Source organism: Dipodomys merriami, unplaced genomic scaffold (assembly GCF_024711535.1).
Source record: "Dipodomys merriami isolate MVZ:Mamm:240054 unplaced genomic scaffold, mDipMer1.0.p SCAF_129, whole genome shotgun sequence".
Lineage (NCBI taxonomy): Eukaryota > Metazoa > Chordata > Mammalia > Rodentia > Heteromyidae > Dipodomys > Dipodomys merriami.
Window position 1 is genome coordinate 2355151 of NW_027202593.1, and position 20728 is coordinate 2375878.

The window sequence follows — 20728 nt, forward strand, 5'->3', positions numbered from 1 at the left end:
TCTTGAGAACTTTTCTGCCTGAGCTGGCCTCAAACCTCAATCCTTCTCATCCCAGTCTCTCAGTAAGGTAAGATTATAGGCAAGAGCCACCAGTGCCCAGCTGAAAGTGGAATTTTAAGGAACAGTTTAGAAAATTGGTTATTTTCTCTTAACTACAATAGCTTGTAATGCAAATCACTTGCCTGAAAATTGAGTTCGGTATCAACAAATATTAAAGTAAGTTTTTGGATAATCACCTGGAGTCGGTCCTATATTTTATCCATTCGTTTATTTGTTTACCCATTCAGCAATTTAATATAGTGCCTAATATGTGGTAGACATAGGTCTAATCTCTATAGATATATGAATGAATAAAAAACTTTTTGGAGCTAGGTGCTGGTTGCTCACACCTATAATCCTAGCTACTTAGGAGACTGAGATCTGAGGATTGCAGTTCAAAAGAGCCTGGGCAGGAAAACCCATGAGTCTCTTATCTCCAATTAACCTTCAGAAAACCAGAAGTGGTGCTGTAATTCAAAGTGGTAGAACACTAGCCTTGAGCACAAAGAGGCTCAGAGACAACACCCAGGCCCTGAGTGTAAGCCCTAAGACCAACAATGTTGAAAACGAACTTCACAACTTTGTGTGTGTGTGTGGGGGGGGGGGTAACTGGGGAGGTGGGGAGGAAAGGGATGGTAGGGGAAAAATGGAAAAACAAAGGAGGGGAGTGGGTAATAATGCTTGATAAGAAATAGATTCATTACCTTGCTCATGTAATTGTAACCCCTCTGTATAGTATCTTTACAATAAAAAATATATACTTAAAACTAAAGGTCTCCTTGGCACAGGCCAAAATTTTCTTAATAGAGACCCAGAAATACAACAACTCAAAGAAAGGTTGGACAAATGGGATTGCATGAAATTGCAGAGCTTCTGCATGGCAAAGGACATAGCTAGCAAGATCAATAGAAAGCCCACAGATTAGGAGAAGATCTTCACTAGCCATACAACGGACAAGGGTCTCATATCTAAAATATAACTGGAACTCAAAAAATTAAATCCCCCAACAACAAATTCTCAAAGAAACAACTGCCCAATAAATAAGTGGGCTAAAGGGCTGGGAAGGTGGCTCAGTGGTAAAGCGCTTGCCTTGCATGCCTGAGGCCCTGGGTTCAATTCCTCAGCACCACATAAGCAAAAAAGAAAAAAGCCGGAAGTGGCACTGTGGCTCAAGTGGTAGAGCGCTAGCCTTGAGCTGAAGAGCTGAGGGACAGCGCCCAGGCCCAGAGTTCAGGCCCCACGAACAGAATCAAAAAAAAAAAAAAAAAAAAAAAAGGATGGCCAATAGACACATGAAGAAATGCTCAACCTCCCTAGCCATTAAAGAAATGCAAATCAAAACAACATCGAGATACCACCTCACCGCAGTTAGAATGGCTATAATCAACTCTAATAACAACAGATGCTGGAGGGGATGTGGATAGAAGGGAACCTTACTGCATTGTTGGTGGGAGTATAAACTTGTTCATCCACTTTGGAAAGTAGTATGGAGGTTCCTCAAAAGACTCTACATAGAGCTCCCCTATTACCCAGCAATCCCACTTTTGGGCATTTACCCAAATCATCACAAACAAGACCATACTAAAGCTACCAGCACAATTATGTTTATTACCAACCCAGATGCCCCTCAGTAGATGAATGGATCAAGAAAATGTGGTATATATACACAATGGAATTCTATGCCTCCATCAGAAAGAATGACACCGCCCCACTTGTTAGGAAATGGAAAGACTTGGAAAAAATTCTATTAAGTGAAGTAAGCCAGGCCCAAAGAAACATAGGTCCCATGGTTTCCCTTTGCAATTACTAGTATATGTCTGAGACAAGCAGAAACGGTCAGATAAGTTAATGTTAGGTGAAATGAACTCCAAGATAAGGACTCAAATGCTTTTTTTCTTTCTTGTGATTGTTTCTAATATATTTATAAGATAGTTTTTTGTTGCTTTGTATGTCCCTCCCCCACAGTATAACCCTTGTTTTCACTGTATGTGATGTTGGTATAATTTGTGGAGGGGAAGGGAAAAAACAAATTTTTTAAATAGGGATACAGGTGGACCCATTGCAACAATTTGAGATGTACAAGACGTTATGTCAAAAAACTTTACAACTTTGGCTGGGGGGGGGAGACAGGAAGGGATGGGGAGGGAAACAAAGGAGGAGGCAACAATGCTTGATAAGAAATGTAGTCATTACCTTGCCCATGTAATTGTAATCCCTCTTTATGGCATTCGCACAATAAAAAAATAAAAAAACAAAAAACACTTTGTACTCAACCTCAAATACACTGGAAAGCTATTTTCCTACCAAGGAATGACTTTTTTAAAGTAAAACTTCATTAATTTAAAAGCTATTTAAATAGCTATTTTATAGAGTGTTTATAAAACTCATATAGCAAAGCGTTAAAGAAATATTTTAATACTTCTCTGTGTTCATGTTTAGTTTCCTTTGAAAGACAAATTAAAAGTAGCAACAGCTAATTCTTCCCAAGAGTTTATGAACTTAAAGATTCCTTTACATTTTTTAAAAACTTCCTTAATACCATATTTTAGAACTCTGGGACCACCAATTCAAACTTTCAGTATATTACTGGTTGAAATATAGCATAGACTGAATGTTAATTTACTGATTATCTTTCACACCAGTGCAGTTTAGATACTTTTAAAATCAAGAAAACATAGAAACCCACATAAATACACTCTCAAAAGAAACCTTAGTATACCAAGAGATGTACCTTGTATTTGTTTCCCTAAGGAATAAAGAGGATGTGTTTTTTTTAAAGCATTGGATACTATTTTAAATGTTCTGTGTGTGTGTGTGTGTGTGTGTGTGTGTGTGTGTGTGTGTGTGTGTGTGTGTGTGTGTGTGTGTGTGTGTGTGTGTGTGTGTGTGTGTGTGTGTGTGTGTGTGTGTGTGTGTGTGTGTGTGTGTACTCACACAGGGAATTGCACACCAGATCTGTACTGTGTACCACACTGTCCAATCAACATCAATGTCTGGGCTGATGGGACATGATTCCCTAGTTTCATACGGTGAGCTTTAGAAGTAGAGTTTTAGACAGCATCCACCGAAGTGAAAGGCTCTGTCATGGTCTGGACAATTCTCCCAATCATTTTCTGAGTTGTTTCCCAGTGAGAACATGAACATTTCCCCCACCTAAATCATCCTTTAGGCAGCTGGTCCCTAGCTTTCCTCCTAGAGAGGTTCTAGAATGCAAGGATCACTTGGATGATGAATACTCTGAACAAATAATTCCTAAGGAAAAGAGAAATGTTTTCCCTTTAAGATTTGTGTAATCATTGACCTGGACAAGTGGTCAGAGTTATATAGAAACCTCCCACTTGGAGAAGATTGTTTTGTTCATTTTATATATATAAATGGCCTAAAATCCTAGCTGCTCAGGAGGCTGAGATCTGAGGACTGTGGTTCAAAGCCAGCCTGTGCAGGAAAGGCTGTGAGACTCTTATCTCCATTTAACCACCAGAAAACCAAAAGTGGCACTGTGGCTCAAGTGGTAGCACTAGCCTTGAGCTAAAGAACTAAAGGACAGCGCCCAGGCCCAGAGTTCAAGCCCCACAACAGACCAAAAAAAAAAAAAAGGCCAAAACATTGGGTTACCCACTTACTATCTTCAAACAGTAATTAAAGCAACAAAACAAAACCATCCAAAATTCTTCTTGGGGTCTCAGAGGGTTAAGCTAATACCACATGGCTAGTGTGGTTAGACTGCAAATAAACTCTGACCTGACCCAGTTCCCTCACACACACCCAGTGGTTGTAGAAATGGTAACAGTTTACCAACTGCTCATTGAAACCACACTATGGAGAACATAGTTCCAGTGACTCATAAACAGGACATATAGTCATATGTTGCGATATAAAGTGATTTAGTCCATGTTTTTCTCCTTTATTATATAATCTTATACTTCACTTTACCAATATTTTTACCAAGTATTCTTTATTTTTTAATTTTAATTTTTTGTTATTTATGCTGTACAGAGGGGTGGCAGTCACATGAGTAAGGCAATGAGTCCATTACTTGTCGATAATTGTTACCCCTTCCTTTGTTCTCCCACTATGACCAAATATTCTAAGAGTTAGGAAGATAGTCCTTGATGTCTATCTACAGTCTTTCTCTAGTTTTGTATTAGAACAAGAATCTACTAGCTTGACCAGGAGATGTCTAGAAAATACATTACTTTTGTAGAAAACTAAGGATCATTGAAGAAGCTAACTGTAAAAAAAACTTGCCTAACTTGGGAAAATGTGGAATTAGGAGATGTGTGTACATATATCAAGTGTCTACTCATGCTCAGATTTGTCAAGTATCTTCTTTCAGACTTTGCTGAATTGCTAAGGATGATTGTGGTTGCTATGTTTACTATCTCTATGCCAAGATGCTAAGTACTTTGCTACAACTTACCACTTAAGATTTGAGTTTCAACTCTTCTACCCCATGTCTATTGTTGCTTGTGGCTCAGTAATGTTTTCATGGTGCCAAATTAATAACGTCCAGACCATCCTCCTCCCTTGACTCTCCTGCTCTTCCTTTTCCTCTACAACTCTTCGTATTTTCCCTAGAATTATTTATCTTTCTCTCTGCTAGAGTATTAAACATCATGAGGTCTGGATCTTAATGTGTTTACAGTTGTGAGTCCCCAGTGCCTACAACAATTCCAGGCATGACTGACTCTTGATAAATATCCACTGCACGGATATTTGAATGAATGAGTGAATGAATGAAAAGTCACTCAGCTTGTTAAATGATACAGCCTGAAATTTAACCCATCTGACACAGAAACCATGCATTTGTCCACAGCTGTTCCATGGTGCTGTTGGAATCCTAGAATTATTTACATTTCTATTATTCATTACCAGGAAATTCAGATTTGATTCTTTCCAAAGAAACGTGGTCAGGGTTGGCTGGAATGTGTGCTCTATTTCTAGTTGTTTTCTCATATAGTATTGGATGGAGGAGGGCAAGTAGACAATATTCTTTCTAATGTAATACAATATAAACTAAAATTCATTAAGAACAGCCCAGGAAATAAAGTCTTGACTTTCAGATATTATAATTCCAGCAGAAACTAAAAGAGCATTTCCTTGATTTCTTAAGGACTCTGTTAACTACTGCCGCGGATCAACACAGAGTGAATATCGCATCTCTAAAGTGCATGTGAGCAGGTAAATGGCCTTCTCAATTGCTGACCTGCTTCCTAGCTGAAAGAAGCCCCTCATTTCTAGCTGCAGACTGGCAGATAACACCATGGTTTTGGATAAGCAGGGTAGGACAGCATACCTTATCCTACGATGCAAACATGGTTCAGTATTCAAATTCAAATTTGCGTCTCTATTTTAAGAGCACTTAAGCCCATACTAAGGGCTTATGAACAAAAAAAAAATCAGAAGCTAGAATAAAGCAATCTCAAGAATATAGTTTTTTTAAATCATGCTGTTTTAAAGTCAAAACTTTTGACAAATGATACTCCTATGTTGTCAACATTTATAATGCACACTGACAATATTCTAAGAAGAAGTCAAAAAAATCTCAATTTGTAAGCGTCCGTGACTTATAGAATTTTCCTTGTCTTAATCCACCCGACCAACTGTGGGTGTGACCCCTCTCCTGAGGCACCCCTCACCTGGGGCTTTACTAAATGGGGCTTTACTCTTAGTCATTTGTGTTTTTCTCTTGGATGATATTTGGAACTTAGAAACCAATGATGACATAGGCCCAAGAAAGTCCCCTATCTCCCACGTCTGAATCAGACATACTCCTGTTTAGTCTACACCCTGTTTTGTTGTTCAGTCTACTGGTTTTTAAGTTTCCCAGTGATTTTTAGACTTGTTAAAAATATTTTTAGTACTAGCTCAAGCTCATTGTTTTAAAGGAGGTGGGAAGAGACCACAAATCATTTCCGTAGTGATAACCAGAAGGTCTGGCTTTCATGTGAACCGTGCACAACCTGAGATAAGGCTTGTGTTGACAAGCAGTTTGCCAATTCATCACTGTGCAGTGACGTGTAGGGCAGCTGTCTGAAATCACCTCCATGAACAACACTCTACACACACTTCAGTTATTCTCTTAGGGATCAGTGTCTATTTTAATCTTGGAAGGAATTTTTCTTGTGCTCAACTGAAGAAAATAACATAACATGTAATATCATGTTTTCACGAGCTTTTCTGCGTTTTCTTTCTTCTAGGCTGTTTATGCTTCCATATGGAACAAGAAACCGAAGAAACAGTAAAGCTGTTTTGATAATAAGCATTATTTTTAAGTTGAGAAAGAGTGGCATTTGTTTTTGTTTCTCATTAAAGTATTTCTCTTAGGGAAAGGTTATATTGTATATAACAATTCCATGAAAAAGAGTCTTACCCTGTAGTTTATTTCCATAATGACTGCCTTGCTATCCTGCATAGCTGATGTGCAGGTAATTTTCATTGATTTGGGAACTAAAAACTATTTTCTAGATAGCTTGGGTTGGCTTTGAACTCATGGTCTTCCTGCTTCAGCCCCCAGGTGTGCTGAGATTATAAACAGATGTCATTATGCCACTCTAAATGTTAAAAGGGTAACACTGTTTTCAAATATATGAAAATCTTTTTCTTTGTTTCCTAAATGGTAGGATTTATTGTAATACTCACATATAACTGAGACAAACTATTTACATAAAGTATAAGTACAAAAATATAATACATTTTTCAAATATATGAAAATCTTTTAGAACAGTTAGCCTGTCTGATTTTTTGTTAGTCATGGCGTGGGAGGGGGAGCAAACTGTTAACACTCTACACATTTACAATACATCTCAAACAATCTCAACCCCTCTATCATTCTCCTTTCTTCTCTTCCTCTCTTCTCAAAACAATTTCAAGAGGTTTTACTGTTCTGTTTCCAAAGATACAATCTACTTCCACCATACTCATCTCTTAGACATATTTGATTATTTTCCCCACTTTCAAACATTGAATCAATTGTTATTCAATAAGCCTTGCCTTTAAACTTCAAGGACTTTTTGTTTATTATTTAAGGAGACTTCAGTGGAGTATAAAAACTTATTGGCAGAAACAAATACTTTCCAGTAAACTACATTCTGTAAGCTTAATAGATGAAAAAAATTTGGATAATTTTTATTTAATATCAAAATTAAATATTGTTTCACATAGAAGAGGCTTAAAATAAGTTGCTGTTTTGTATTGCTCATTGAGACCAAATCTAACCTTAAACTCACTCTAAACAGTTATAAGAATATATTGCTTGGCATACCTCCTCTAAATAACAATAAAAAAGTAAAAAAGAATATGTTGGCTGCATTTTGGATAAAAGAATAATAAATTTCCTTTAAGTTATTCCCTTTGTTTCATAGGCTTTTTTGGTTTTCCCTAAGATCTAGATTACATTATTTGATCCAATTTTGTGATGTTCTTTTTCTACTCAAAATCTGTAATCATGATCTTTTTCTTTGTCTTAAGTATGTTCTTGCTCAGGATTAATTTTCACTTAACCGAGTTTGCATTTCCAACCACTTATTTAAACCAGCCCATTAAATTTGAAAGGCATGGAAAATATTGCTCTACCTAGTGACATCACCAGAGGGGCCAAAGATAACAAACGGGATTTTATGATATTGAGTGCATCAAATTCCAAAGTGAATAATGTGCTGCAGTGAAGAGCTCTAAAACAGCACCTCTGCACTGGATGAGGGATGTGGGAGCCTCAGCTTTTCCATCACAGGAACTTGAGATCCACAGTGGGAAGCACTTCCAGGAGGCTGCCAAAAGTTCTGTCCTAGGATCCCACTCCCCACAACACATCCAAGGCTTTAAGCTTGGATCTGTGCTGTTCCACAGCCCTCCACAAAATCAGCATTTCCCTCTGGAACCACTCTGGAGAGGATAGAGTTGAGACCTTGGTGGGCTATCAGCATTATGGAAGCAGGACCCGTTGCCTTTTTATGTTATGGAGGTATCATGTAAATAGTCTACCTAGATATTCTTATTATGAAAAACTCCAAGTAGCTGCTTTCTTACAAAAGGAAGGCGACATTTTTTTTTTGCCCAGTGAAATGAAAAAGCTACTGCTCTCTGCCTTCCCACGGAACCCATAAATATGCTGACACTGTTTATTTTGCCAGATGGGTTTCAAGACCCCGTTGAAACCAGAGATGCCCTCATTCTGCATTTCCCTAAAATTCTGCCACAAAACCACACTTGGGAGGAAAGAAGAAAAAAAAAAGTGGCCATGCAAGCATATTTACCTTGAACTGCCTAGAAGCAGAAACACATCCATACAGGATGACTCACCACTACAGGCCTATAAAAGTGAAGGGATTTGCTATGGAAAGGCAAGTCTTGGGCAGCACAGCCATACAAGATGCGTCCAGGTGTCCTGGCTTCCTTCTTCTTCCTGAGCTGGGCTCACTGTCGGTCCCTGCCCCTTCCCAGTGGGGATGATGACAGTGACGTGTCTGAGGAAGACCTCCAGTTCGCAGAGGTAAAGCACCCTGCCACCCTGGAAACGGAGAGCATCTCTTAGATTCCCTTTTCTCTTAAAAGTAGGTGACCTGGGTCTCTTTTCTAGCACTACCTGAAATCATACTACCATCCTCGGAATCTTGCGGGAATCCTGAAGAAGTCGGCTGCCGGTTCCATGGTGGAGAGGCTTCGAGAAATGCAGTCATTCTTTGGGTTGGAGGTGACAGGCCAGCTTGATGATAATACCTTAGATGTCATGAAAAAACCAAGATGCGGGGTCCCTGATGTGGGTGAATACAATGTTTTCCCTCGAACTCTCAAGTGGTCCAACATGAATCTAACCTACAGGTAAATCATAGACTGTATTTTCTTAGTATTCGTTAGTTTTGTTCTTCTAATCCTAAGTGTCTGATAGCAATTAGAAATAGCTTCAACACTGTTGTTGTGGTGGCCTTATAACATCTATTACTGTAATACCAACCCAGCAGTATCTTTCAGTGGACAAATCAAATACTCCCTTTAGAAATAGAAAGTAAATAGGAGTAAAAGTAGATTCAAGAAACTCTGAAACAACATCAGTCATATTTATCATATAAATGCTGAGAGGGAGCACTTTTTCTAGAATATCCACAGGGCTCTTTCACTTAATTTGGCTGTATCAATATAATCCCAAATTTTTAGCATGCATCTGAATAGTTCACATTTAAGCTGCCATGTGGACAGGTATTTGGAGATGCTTAAACATTTTATTGAATTTTAGGCTTTTTCTCCTAGTATGACAGCATAATTAATTAAACCTACCTTATAAAGAAGCTTTACCTTCACTTAGAAAGTAATATTCCAGGAAAGCATGTTCTAAAATAGCTTTCATCTTCCCAAGTTTAATTGAGACTTTCTCTGCTGAACAGAATTGTGAATTATACTCCAGATATGACTCATTCAGAAGTGGAAAAGTCCTTCAAAAAAGCCTTCAAAGTGTGGTCCGATGTCACCCCTTTGAATTTCACCAGAATCCATGACGGCACAGCTGATATCATGATCTCTTTTGGAACTAAAGGTAATGATGAAGAATCATTTGGGAAGCATTTTTGTTGGTTCCATTTCTATTTCTTTTGTCATTCTTCACTTTTATAGCATTCAGCAAAACGTTGCCAACCCCTTGAGACAGATACCACTTACTGAAGATATCCGAATCTATTCTTTGCTTTTATGTGTAGAACATGGCGACTTCTACCCATTTGATGGGCCCTCTGGTCTGCTGGCTCACGCTTTTCCTCCTGGACCAAATTATGGAGGAGATGCCCATTTTGATGATGACGAAACCTGGACAAGTAGTTCCAAAGGTAACATAATCATCTAAGCCACAAACCAGCTATATACGACCCATGTGATTTCACTGAAGGTCATTTCTGTCACCTGCCTGGGAATAGAAAGAGAAAAAGCAGGACTCCTATTCTCTTCACAATAAATCCTTGACTACTAATTAGAGGAGAGCGATCTATTGACATTACTGAGGGCAAGTGACTAATGGTATAGGCAATTATAACCAGAAAGTGATAAAATATTGACAAGGATTGAAGCAGTCATTTGACTCTTACTTAGCAACTGATTATTAATTTTAAAAGCTGAGTAAGAGAATGAGAAAGAGAAAAGTGAGTTGCAGAAAATAATCATTCTTCCATTGCCTGTCCTTGGTACAGTTTGCTCACTCTCGCCTGGTTCTCTTGCAGGCTACAACCTGTTCCTGGTTGCTGCCCATGAGTTTGGCCACTCCTTAGGGCTGGACCACTCCAAGGACCCCGGGGCACTTATGTTCCCCATCTACACCTACACCGGCAAGAACCACTTCATGCTCCCCGAGGACGATGTGCAAGGCATCCAGTCTCTCTACGGTAACTCTTAATTGATCATTTTATAAACAAAATGGACACCAGAAAATGGATACTTGAAAGGGGCGGGGCAGGCTTGAGAGGAGTGGGGTAGATGAATGAAGAGAAGAAGGGAAATGCAGTCAAGAATCCAATGTTTAGCCTACAAAATTAAGAAGAGCGAGGAAAGGGAGGGATAGGTGAGAACGCTGAAAGGGGTGACATTGTTCAAGGCTGCTTTGTGAATGACAACTCCTCTGTGCAACCACTGGAAGATAAGAATAAAAACAGTAGGATAAGCAGAGTAGATACTTACATTGACTATCTAAATTACTACTGAACTTACCATTCCCAACAATGCTGTCATTGACAATACTTTCTTTCCAAATCAAACTACTTATTCAAGTAGAGTATAGCCCACCTGGTTAAGATGTGACTCTTCCTATTTGTATTTTATTCATTGCAATATACACTCATAAGAAAGGAAGCTACTTTATTCCTCCTTTAACCAATTAACCAAATAAGCCCTATTTAGCTAGAGTACAGCAATCTATTTATTTATTTATTTATTTATTTATTTGCCTGGGGCTTGAACTCAGGGTCTGGGTGCTGTCCCTGAGCCTCTTTGTGCTCAAGGCTAGCACTTGAGCCACTTGAACCACAACACCGCTTCTGGCTTTTTCTGAGTGGTTTATTGGAGGTCAGAGTCTCACAGACACAGCTGCCTGCACTGGCTTCAAACTGCAATCCTCAAACCTCAGCTTCCTGAGTGGCTAGGAATAGAGGAGGGAGCCAATGGCAACTGGCCACGAGTATACTATGTAGTAGTGAACTCTAATACTGCATAAACTCAGGCAACACAGTTTATGGAAAAAGCAGGATTTTGAGCAGCTTTCTAAATTCTGGGTATTCTTTCACCACTCCAATTTGCCCTAGAAATTACTCAGGTGGCCTTTGCAATTGTTAAATAATATCTACAGTGACCGTGTAAGAAACGGTTCTTTTTTTCTTGCACATTTTAAATAACATCTCAAAATAATTAAACCTCAAAGCAGACATTACTTACGGCCCACTTGCCACAAATAGAAGTGAGTGGCCCAGTCAGCAGCGTGACCATGTCTGGAGGAAGGCGGCCGGCCTGCCCCCATCACCTCAACCCAGCGCTTCTCCCTCTGTACTTAAATCTGCCATCATAACTAGTATAAGTAAGGGCAGGAACGGAGAGGCAACCCAGGGAATGATTGAGTTGATTTTAAGATTCTTACTTCTGCTCTGCTGAGACCGAGGGGCTGAAGACAGACAGAGGTAACAAAGCCGTGCTGGGCCACTACTGCCCACACACCCCGCCTGCCTGTGGAAAAGCTGCAGACACGTGACCAGTCACTCAGAGGTGCTGGGGGGCAGGCTTGACACGGAGACGCAGCTGCCGAATGGCAACCTGGTGACACAACATCATCTGATGTTGATGGCTGTCAGTCTAGAAAAGGAGTGAAGACAGGGCTACCACAGGGCCCGGGTGCCATCAGCCATGGCTTAAAAGGGAGCATGAACCTCCAAGGTAGCCATGCGACTCAAGGGGGAAACGTTCTCAGTCTTTTGCTTTACCTTTCTGTCTCTATCATCCACCTAAAGAAATCTAAATTTATAGTCCAGAAGAATCTAAAGGGTCCTAAAGGACAAGAGCAGAGTGTAGTCCCCTGTGGGGCACAGGTAGCTGGAGGAAGGAATTAGGGCTAGCAGGTATCTATGTGCAGCCTCAGGGCTCCATGTCCTCCCTGGAGACCACCTTTCCCTGACCCAGTCACCAGGAAGACCACCCTCAGTAACTTCCCAATTCTTTCATCACTGCAGGCCCAGGTGATGAAGACCCCAACCCTAAACACCCCAAAACACCTGACAAGTGTGACCCTGCCTTGTCCCTTGATGCCATCACCAGTCTCCGAGGAGAGACAATGATCTTCAAAGACAGGTACTGAGACGCCGTCACCAGCTTTGCACATGACAAGCATTAGCTTTAAGAGACTTCTTGGAGAGTTTATTTGCATATTGCAGACCAACATCCTGATGGGTTGACATGTACACAGTGGCTGTTCTTAACATTGTGCAGCTTATAGGTTGTTTCTTGTAAAAAATAAAATTGGCAAATTAAAATTAGAAATTCTATTTCTCTGAAAAGCAAATATGAAAGAAATCACGAAATGACTAATTTCGTGAGTTCTTTTGGTTTGGAAAAACTGATTCTGGATGTATATGTTGGAATTTGAGGGGGAAAAAAGAGTACTTTCAACCTAAATTTGAAGATAAAAGTTAAGTCGTAATTTTCACTTAGCATGCTTTTTCTTTATCTGTTCATCTGCACATTCATTCATTTGTTTTTCCCTCATTTGAGACCCATCAGCACTGCCACCATTTTGATTATTCAACAGTACATTTTACTCTCGGTGCCCCAGGCCATGGGATCCTGGATGACACTGTTTATGAAATTCATCTTTTCTTTCTAGAGTCCAATGCTAAAGCCTGCCACATTTGCTTGCCATGTGCAAGATAGCAAAATTGAATAAAGCCTGCTCTCTACCCATCGATAGCCCTCCCTCAGGCCTATGATATTTCAAATGTGAATGCGTTAGGTGAGAGAGTTAGAGCTCTGACTCAAAACTGACACTTGAGAATTCCCCCATAGCTATCTGATGTGGGCTGAGCTCCCCCTCTGGCAGGGTGGGAGTATTACACTAACTGTATTATGCAAACTGTACATTTTTACTCTTGCCCTAGATTCTTCTGGCGTCTACACCCTCAGCAGGTTGACGCAGAGCTGTTTTTGACAAAATCATTTTGGCCAGAACTCCCTAACCGTGTCGATGCTGCATATGAGCATCCCTCACGTGACCTTATCTTCATCTTTAGAGGTAAGCCTTCCCGGGTAAGACTTCACACAGGCCAGGGGAGGCAGCGATGAACTTGGGTTACCAGTGACTTAGCAAAATGGTTGACACTAAAAAATTACCTACATGAAGAAGCAAGTGTAACCAATGAAGAGCAGAAAGCATCTGAAACCATTCTACAAAGGTTCCTAAATTTGTGATGTTAAGACCCACAGGTTATTATCCATCATATTCATTCTTTACTCACAGCCAACATTTAAGTTCTTTTCTCCTAGATCTTCTAAAAAAATTGTTGAGAAAATTTAACAATGTGCTTTGTCAGGGAAGGGGGAAATATTAATCCTAACTCCCTCTCTGTACATAAATTTATTTCATTTCTAACTTTTTTCTTCTAGTTCTTCACCGTATTTTTACATAAAATTATGGAACATTTCCAAATTGTTGCTCTATACCCATGGCTATAATTTGATGCTAGTTTTACGTAACATTCTACTGATGCTATTTCTATTGACTATTATTTAATGTTACGACAAAGTTACCTTTGAATGGAGGAAATAACATTCTGATTGGTATAAAGTTTGAGTTTTAATCTAATTTATTCTTCCCACAGTGCTGTTTCTTCATGTATTTTCAATCCAGCTACAAACAGTATTTAGAGGCAATAAGTTGCCAAATTGTCATATTTGTTTGTATATATTCATAATTAGAAAGTTTGTATCTTATTCTTTTTTGTGCTTGAAGAATGTTCAAATTTCTATGTTTCATAAACATGATTTATTTTCTTTTTTGGTCAGTCATGGGGCTTGAACTCTGGGCCTGGGCACTGTCCCTCAGCTCTCAAGCTCAAGGCTAGTGCTCTATCACTTGAGCCACAGCACCACTTCTGGTTTTCTGAGTGGTTAATTGGAGATAAGAGTCTCACGGAGTTTTCTGCCTGGGCTGGCTTTGAACTGTGATCCTCAGATCTCAGCCTCCTTAATAGCTAGGATTACAGGCGTGAGCCACCGGCACCTGGCCTAAACATGGAAATTTTAAGTAGACACTAAATAGTCCATTTCTTAGAAATAGTCTCCTTTTGTTTAAGGTAATACCTACATCCATGAACTCTAAGCCTCTAGGATCATAAACCTGTTCTTTCACTTATCCTAGGTAGAAAATTTTGGGCTCTTAATGGTTATGACATTCTGGAAGGCTATCCCCAAAAAATATCAGAACTTGGATTTCCAAAAGAGGTTAAGAAGATAAGTGCTGCAGTTCATTTTGAGGATACAGGCAAAACTCTCTTTTTCTCTGGAAACCAGGTCTGGAGGTATGGCAGTACTACTCTAAATTAATATCTACTCTAAATTATTGTATCACAGGTTATTTATGGTCCCTATCAACTCCTTTGGCAACCTCTCAGGCATGTATTATTTTAAAGAAATCTCAAACCCTCTTGAAAACATGCATGCACACATATACACACATCCCTGTATATATCATCCTTGCCTTTTGATTTTTCATTTATGACAATGACATGACTCTGTCTAAAGAGGACTGACAACTGTGTCTGGTACTACATTTTGTGCCCTGTACTCCATGAGCAGTACATGAGTCGCTCAGGGTAGATCGCTCACCATAGCTCAAACACACAATGCTTCTACATCCCTTCAACTTCTGAGGACATTTTCTTTGTTGGCTTTCCATGCATCTCTCTCAAAAGTCTACCTACTGAAGTTACCATTTCAAAAACATAGTCTTTCCTAATCACCCCATTCAGAAGTCATTGCCCTGTGTTCTGTACTCCCATGACATTTTCTGTCTACTCTCTTGTGATACTTAGCTTCTAAGGCCTAAAGTTGCAGTTATGTATATACATGTCCAAGATATTACCCTCTTACTTATTGAAATACAACTAAAGGATTCAGGAATCTTTTCATCAGTGACTGTAGAAGCTTAAAGAAGAGAGCTTCTTCTCCTTGGTTAATTTCAGGATGTATTTTGTTGACCAGGTATGACATGAGCAGGGAAGAAGAAATATGAGATAATCTGTTATAGAAAGATATAATTACATACTCTTTTGACTTTTGCTACAGAAATTAAACCTTGAATATTTCTGTATCCATTATTGTATTTAGCAAGTTGGAGATCAAAGGATAAGCACAGAATACATAAGTATATTTATTACACCATAAAACACCTTCCTAATGGAATGTTTTAGTAACAGATAAATAATTGGTGAACTGGAAATGAGCTTATGACTATCTTCATGCATGTGACCTTTAAATGAGTCAACAAAGACTAACCAAGCATCAGTGTTGTAATTCCTCTTGTTAAAGGGCTACAAAATGGTAAAACTCTCACCAATTTTGAAAGGTGCCACAACATCAATTGCATTGTTTTTCATTAGTATGTACTAGTTGTACAAAGGTGTTTCCTTTGGTATTTCCATACACGTATATGCTGTTTTTTTTTTCAAACTCACCTCTTCTATTACACACATTACTTACTACATTCCCCAAACTGGTCTCAGTCTCCTAAGCCCAAGTAATTCTTCCACTTCAGCCTCCCCAGTAGCTGGGATTACAAGGTAAACACTATTGTGCTTACTCATTTCTTTTCCTTATTTAACAGTTATGATGACATTAATCATATTATGGATAAAGACTATCCCAGATTGATAGAAGAAGAGTTCCCAGGAATTGGTGATAAAGTAGACGCTGTTTATGAGAAAAACGGTAACTATTTACATTGCATTGATTCTCAAAAAGATGTTCTTTGGTCTCAAAAACCTTTCCCCTATTTTAATGATGGATCTAGAATGTACTAATAACTATTGGGCAGCTAAGGGACTAATCATCAAATGTTATAGGATAATATCCAATATACAGACAGCATGCAAAAAATAACCTGCTTAGAATAAATGAGAATTTTACTTAGTTAACACTTCTGTGAATAAGGGATACTAGGTGTTACATGGTAGGCAAAATTACTCATAAAAATGTCAGGTTGCAAAAGATATTTCCAGAATTCAAACTGAAGTCAGGTGCAGCATGATTTATATATAAGTAAGCACCATAGCTAAATAAAAACACACCACCCATAATTTACAACAAATAATTAATATCAATTTTTTTCTTCAAAACTGGAATGTATGAAAAGACAATTCTAAGCAACTTAAGACTTCTCAGAATCTTTATCCCTCTTTGTCTCTTCTTTCAAACTCCAAATAGTACATTTAAGCTTTAGTAGGACAATGGTTGGAATGTTAAAGCTAAATGAACTCCTACAGATGGGATGCTTAGTATTTGTTGTAGGAAAACCTCAGTATTTTCTAGCTCTGACATGCTCCCCATGTCTTTTATCCTCTAGGTTATATCTATTTTTTCAATGGACCCATACAGTTTGAATACAGCATCTGGAGTAACCGTGTGGTCCGTGTCATGCCAACAAATTCCCTACTGTGGTGTTAAGTGCCTTTTAAAAATTATTTAAACTCTGAAGAACATTTGGGTGGGGTGGGGTGGGGTGGGGTGAGGTGGGAGAGGAGATGTACTGGGGGAAGGCTTAGCTCTGTGAGCAAGCTGCAGTAAGTTATCTTTGAGCAACTGTGAGGGCTGTGGCTGGAACCACAGTGAGTAGTTTTACAGTAATGAGACAGTCCATCCAAGGATCACTGGCTGACGTGTGTGACAGCCTACCCATCACTGATGATATTGCCCACAGTGAAAATGGCATACATAATTTGTTGATGATGCACACTTATAAAATATATGTATAAGGAAACTTAGGAAGGCGTTATGTACATCCCATTTATATAATTCTGAATTGTCTGCTAAAAACAAGTATGAACTCACATAAACATGGGAGCATAGGGTAGTGATATGTGACTTTAAAGTAAAGGGAACTACCTGACAAATGGATTGCAGACAACTTCCCTAAGAAGCAATTTGTACTGAGACTCTTGTACTGAGAACATAGCATGTGTATATGCCCCAATACTAAGAAAATATCAAGTCACTAAAGAAAGGAAATAAACTGATGAGAGAAAGGAGATGTGGGTTTGGAGCCTGGTTATCACTTTCAAAGACCGCCTTCAAGTAAAACAAATATTTGTTTTGCTTATTGACAGAAGATAAGGAAGAGATCTCTTTTTATTAAAATATCTCATGTCTCTGAAAAGTCATACAGTAGAAAAATGTTGTAAAAATCTAGCAAATTGCATCACTTTTTTTCCCTAAACCATTGATTTGTTCACAGTAATGTTTCAATGTTATTTTATGGACCTAATCATTGTAATAGATAAGCTATTTTTCCAAAGATTTGTTGTAGTAGGAAATAAAAGTTATTTTATAAATTGGAAGTATATATGTCAAAACGGACATCCAAAATGAATTAAATAGTCTACCAGGTTGTAATCCTCCTGAGAAGTTGGGCAATGCCTTGGATGGACACTTGGCATTTACTGGATCTGTGAATGGAAACCAAAGGAAGAGCTCTTGTGCTGAGAGATCTTAGCCATAAAAACTCAGGCAAAGAAAACTAAGTGTTTATCTGAAAGTATTTCTGTTACTTCTAATAAAAGATATTTTTCAACAGACATTGTTACATGGTACATTTTATCTTTATGCATAATTTCAAACTCTCTTCATACACATTCATTTTCCCCTTCTTTCATTCCATCCTTTCTTTCCTTCTTTCCTTTATTTTCTTTCCTTTCTTTTCTTTTTCCCTCCCTCTGCCCCTCCCTCCTTCCTTTGTATTTTCCTTCTTTCCTGCCTTTCTTCTTTTTCCCTTCTCCTTTCTCTTCCTCCCTTTCTTTTTCCCTCTCCTCTAAACTTAGAATTAAATGTACCAGGAGATATCAACAAAATGTCCAGCCTAGTACTGAAAAGACCTTCTTTCTGGGGCAGCTCCATATATGGAGGCCACTGTCTCCTCGGAATCCTTCCTGCATGAAGTACTATTTGTTCATAAGGGGAATGAGCAAAAGACCTGATTCTCAGGAAGAATGAATTCCAGATCTTACTCTTCCTTGCACTCTGCACCAGACGCACACCTATATAGATACAGATATAATATATAAATACACACAGTCGGGATTCATTCTGACCCCTGGCTCTGCTGCACTCTCAGTTACACATTCCCAATTGAACTGACGTTGCCTGGACTCGTGCCCTACAACTGTGGCCAAAACATCATTTGGAAATTATGCCAAGATGTCTACTTGGAAGTTCATAGTGGAAGATGAGAGGATTTAAAGGGAGCTTCGCATGAGTTGAGCAGATGATCCTAATAGAATCTTCTATGAAATGAATTACAGATAAAATACAGATAACCTATTCCCACAAGTATTCCTGAATGGAGTTTGGAAGCCAAATAAGTATTTTATGAGAAGTAAGAGCTAATATCATGGGCAAAGGCACTGAATTTGAGCCAACTGCAGCTAGTAATGGTCTCTTCATAGACAGTGAGGTTTAAAAGTTATAAAACTCATCAAAGTTTACCAATAGTCAGATTGAATTTGAAACAGGAGAAACTGACAAGATCTTATATGCTATAGCAAATTTTGCCATTGTAATGATCTGAGAGAACATTTGTGTTCCATTAAAAATATTATGCTGATCTCTTAATGCAGGCAGAATAAAAACAACAAAGCATAAGGAACAGATCTTATAGAACGACAGCCTCCACCACTTAAACCTTGGGCACAGAAAACATTCTTCTTTTTCAGGATTCATGACAATGTTGTAGGGTTGGAAGTTCCACTAGGTGGCAGCAGAAATACTCTTTATGAATATCAAACTGCTCAATTAATTTGAATAGTTCACAGAACGGGTGCTTTGTTTCTTAATGTAAGAAAGAGGAACTTGGCCAAATGCTGGCTGTGATTCCTGACTTTCTGTCCTTGGCTTTCAATAAGGTTAACAGGTGTCATGAATTGAAGAACAGTTTGTTCCAGTTTTGCTAATCACACATGTGTTCTGTCACTTATGCCAGAATCAGGATGGAATGTCATGAGAAGCTACGGAGATCTGTGCTGCACCCTGAGGTGAGGTTTTGAGTCATCACAGCCCTTGGAGTGACAGGGTTCAAAGTGAATCACAAACCGCACAAAGCACACACATACACACACAGAACCAGTGTCCCTAAAACCAAACCAAACTAGGACTTTTCCAGCCACAAGAGGAAGGAAGACAATTCCAATTACCAGGCATGATATATCTTGTTTCCCAGTTTAAAAAGAAAATGAATCGTTGTCCATTAACTGGAAACAATGTGGAGTTTCCAGGAAGAGGATGGTTACAGTTTCTGACGTTTCTTTCTCACATGGCTTAGATTTTCTAGTTTGCAGGACTTCACAACTGTGTGATATCCTGAAGTGTGTGAAATTTTTCTTCTCATGACTGAATGTGAATAAGTCAAACTCTACTACACAAATGCTATTTCAATTATACATATTCATATTCAAAATTCATCATAAAACTGGGCCCTGTAACTCATGCCTGTAACCCTAGATACTCAGGAGGCTGAGATCTAAGGATCCTAGTTTGAACCCAGCCCACGCAGGAAAGTCTTTGAGACTCTTATCTCCTATTAACCATCAAAAAGCTGGAAGTGGCACTGTGGCTCAAGTAGTAGAATACTAGCCTTGAGAAGAAAAGCTCAAGGACAGTGTTCATGTTGTGAGTTCAAGCCCAGGACTGGCACACACATGCATGTGCGCACGTACACACACACAGGGTGAATCATTTGCTTCCATTAATTTCCTGAACACTAGGGCATAAGGATAAGAGTAAAGAAGATTGAGGTCTGTCACCAATAGTGAACACAGAGAGGAGTCTTTGGGGGCAGTGAAGAAAAAAAGGTAGTTGTTCCAGAGAAAAGTGCAAAAGAAAACACCTAAATATGAAACGATGCTTGGTGGTGGTGATGGTGGTGGTGCTAGGTAATAAACCCAGGGCTTAGTGTGTGCTGAGCGTGTGCTCTAACATGAAGCTAACTTTCTAGCTCTGGGAAGATTAAAGTGATAGAGCACGGCTACCTAGGAAGAAATGAGACTACAGTGAAGAAATCAGTGTCTCTACCATAACACAGACAAGGAACCATCTACAAACCATTGTGAAAACCAATCTGTGATTAAATGCTTAGAAAAATCATGTCATCTTTCTGAGTTGTAAACTCAAAGAGCAACTGGAGAATAATAATGACAAACATTTCTACTTTCCTACGTGCCAGAGCTGAGTGTTGCACATGTCTGCCTTTTGTGAGGCCCGCCTGGCCACCCCCTGAGCCATCCTTACCAGAACAAATCCAGGCAAGGGGAGCTGGAACCTTACAACATGGGAGCAAGTGCTTAACAGAGCATTATGATGATTATAGATTTCACATGGTCGTGGGATATAGCTGAAGGTCTGTTTGAGGAAACAGTTTATCTTCAGCCGATATCTTATTTGGGACAACATAAAACTATATACTTCTTGAGAA

The 20728-nt window shown here is 39.0% G+C and overlaps 1 protein-coding gene across 1 annotated transcript; it reads left to right on the plus strand.

Moving 5' to 3' along the window:
- The first annotated feature begins 8410 nt into the window (after positions 1 to 8410).
- Positions 8411 to 16737, plus strand: LOC138824414 (collagenase 3). Its single transcript, XM_070018262.1, has 10 exons — positions 8411 to 8530; positions 8618 to 8859; positions 9420 to 9568; positions 9729 to 9854; positions 10242 to 10403; positions 12231 to 12348; positions 13152 to 13285; positions 14411 to 14570; positions 15875 to 15978; positions 16613 to 16737. The coding sequence occupies exons 1-10, from the start codon at positions 8411 to 8413 to the stop codon at positions 16711 to 16713; spliced, it is 1416 nt and encodes a 471-aa protein (XP_069874363.1). The 3' UTR covers positions 16714 to 16737.
- The last annotated feature ends 3991 nt before the right edge of the window (positions 16738 to 20728 follow it).

Bases quoted from the DNA above. Each gene is read 5' to 3' on its own strand.
- LOC138824414 (XM_070018262.1), top strand. From the start codon at position 8,411: ATGCGTCCAGGTGTCCTGGCTTCCTTCTTCTTCCTGAGCTGGGCTCAC. The intron at 8,531-8,617 runs GTAAAGCACCCT...TCTCTTTTCTAG, and splicing joins AAGACCTCCAGTTCGCAGAG to CACTACCTGAAATCATACTA. The intron at 10,404-12,230 runs GTAACTCTTAAT...TCATCACTGCAG, and splicing joins AGGCATCCAGTCTCTCTACG to GCCCAGGTGATGAAGACCCC.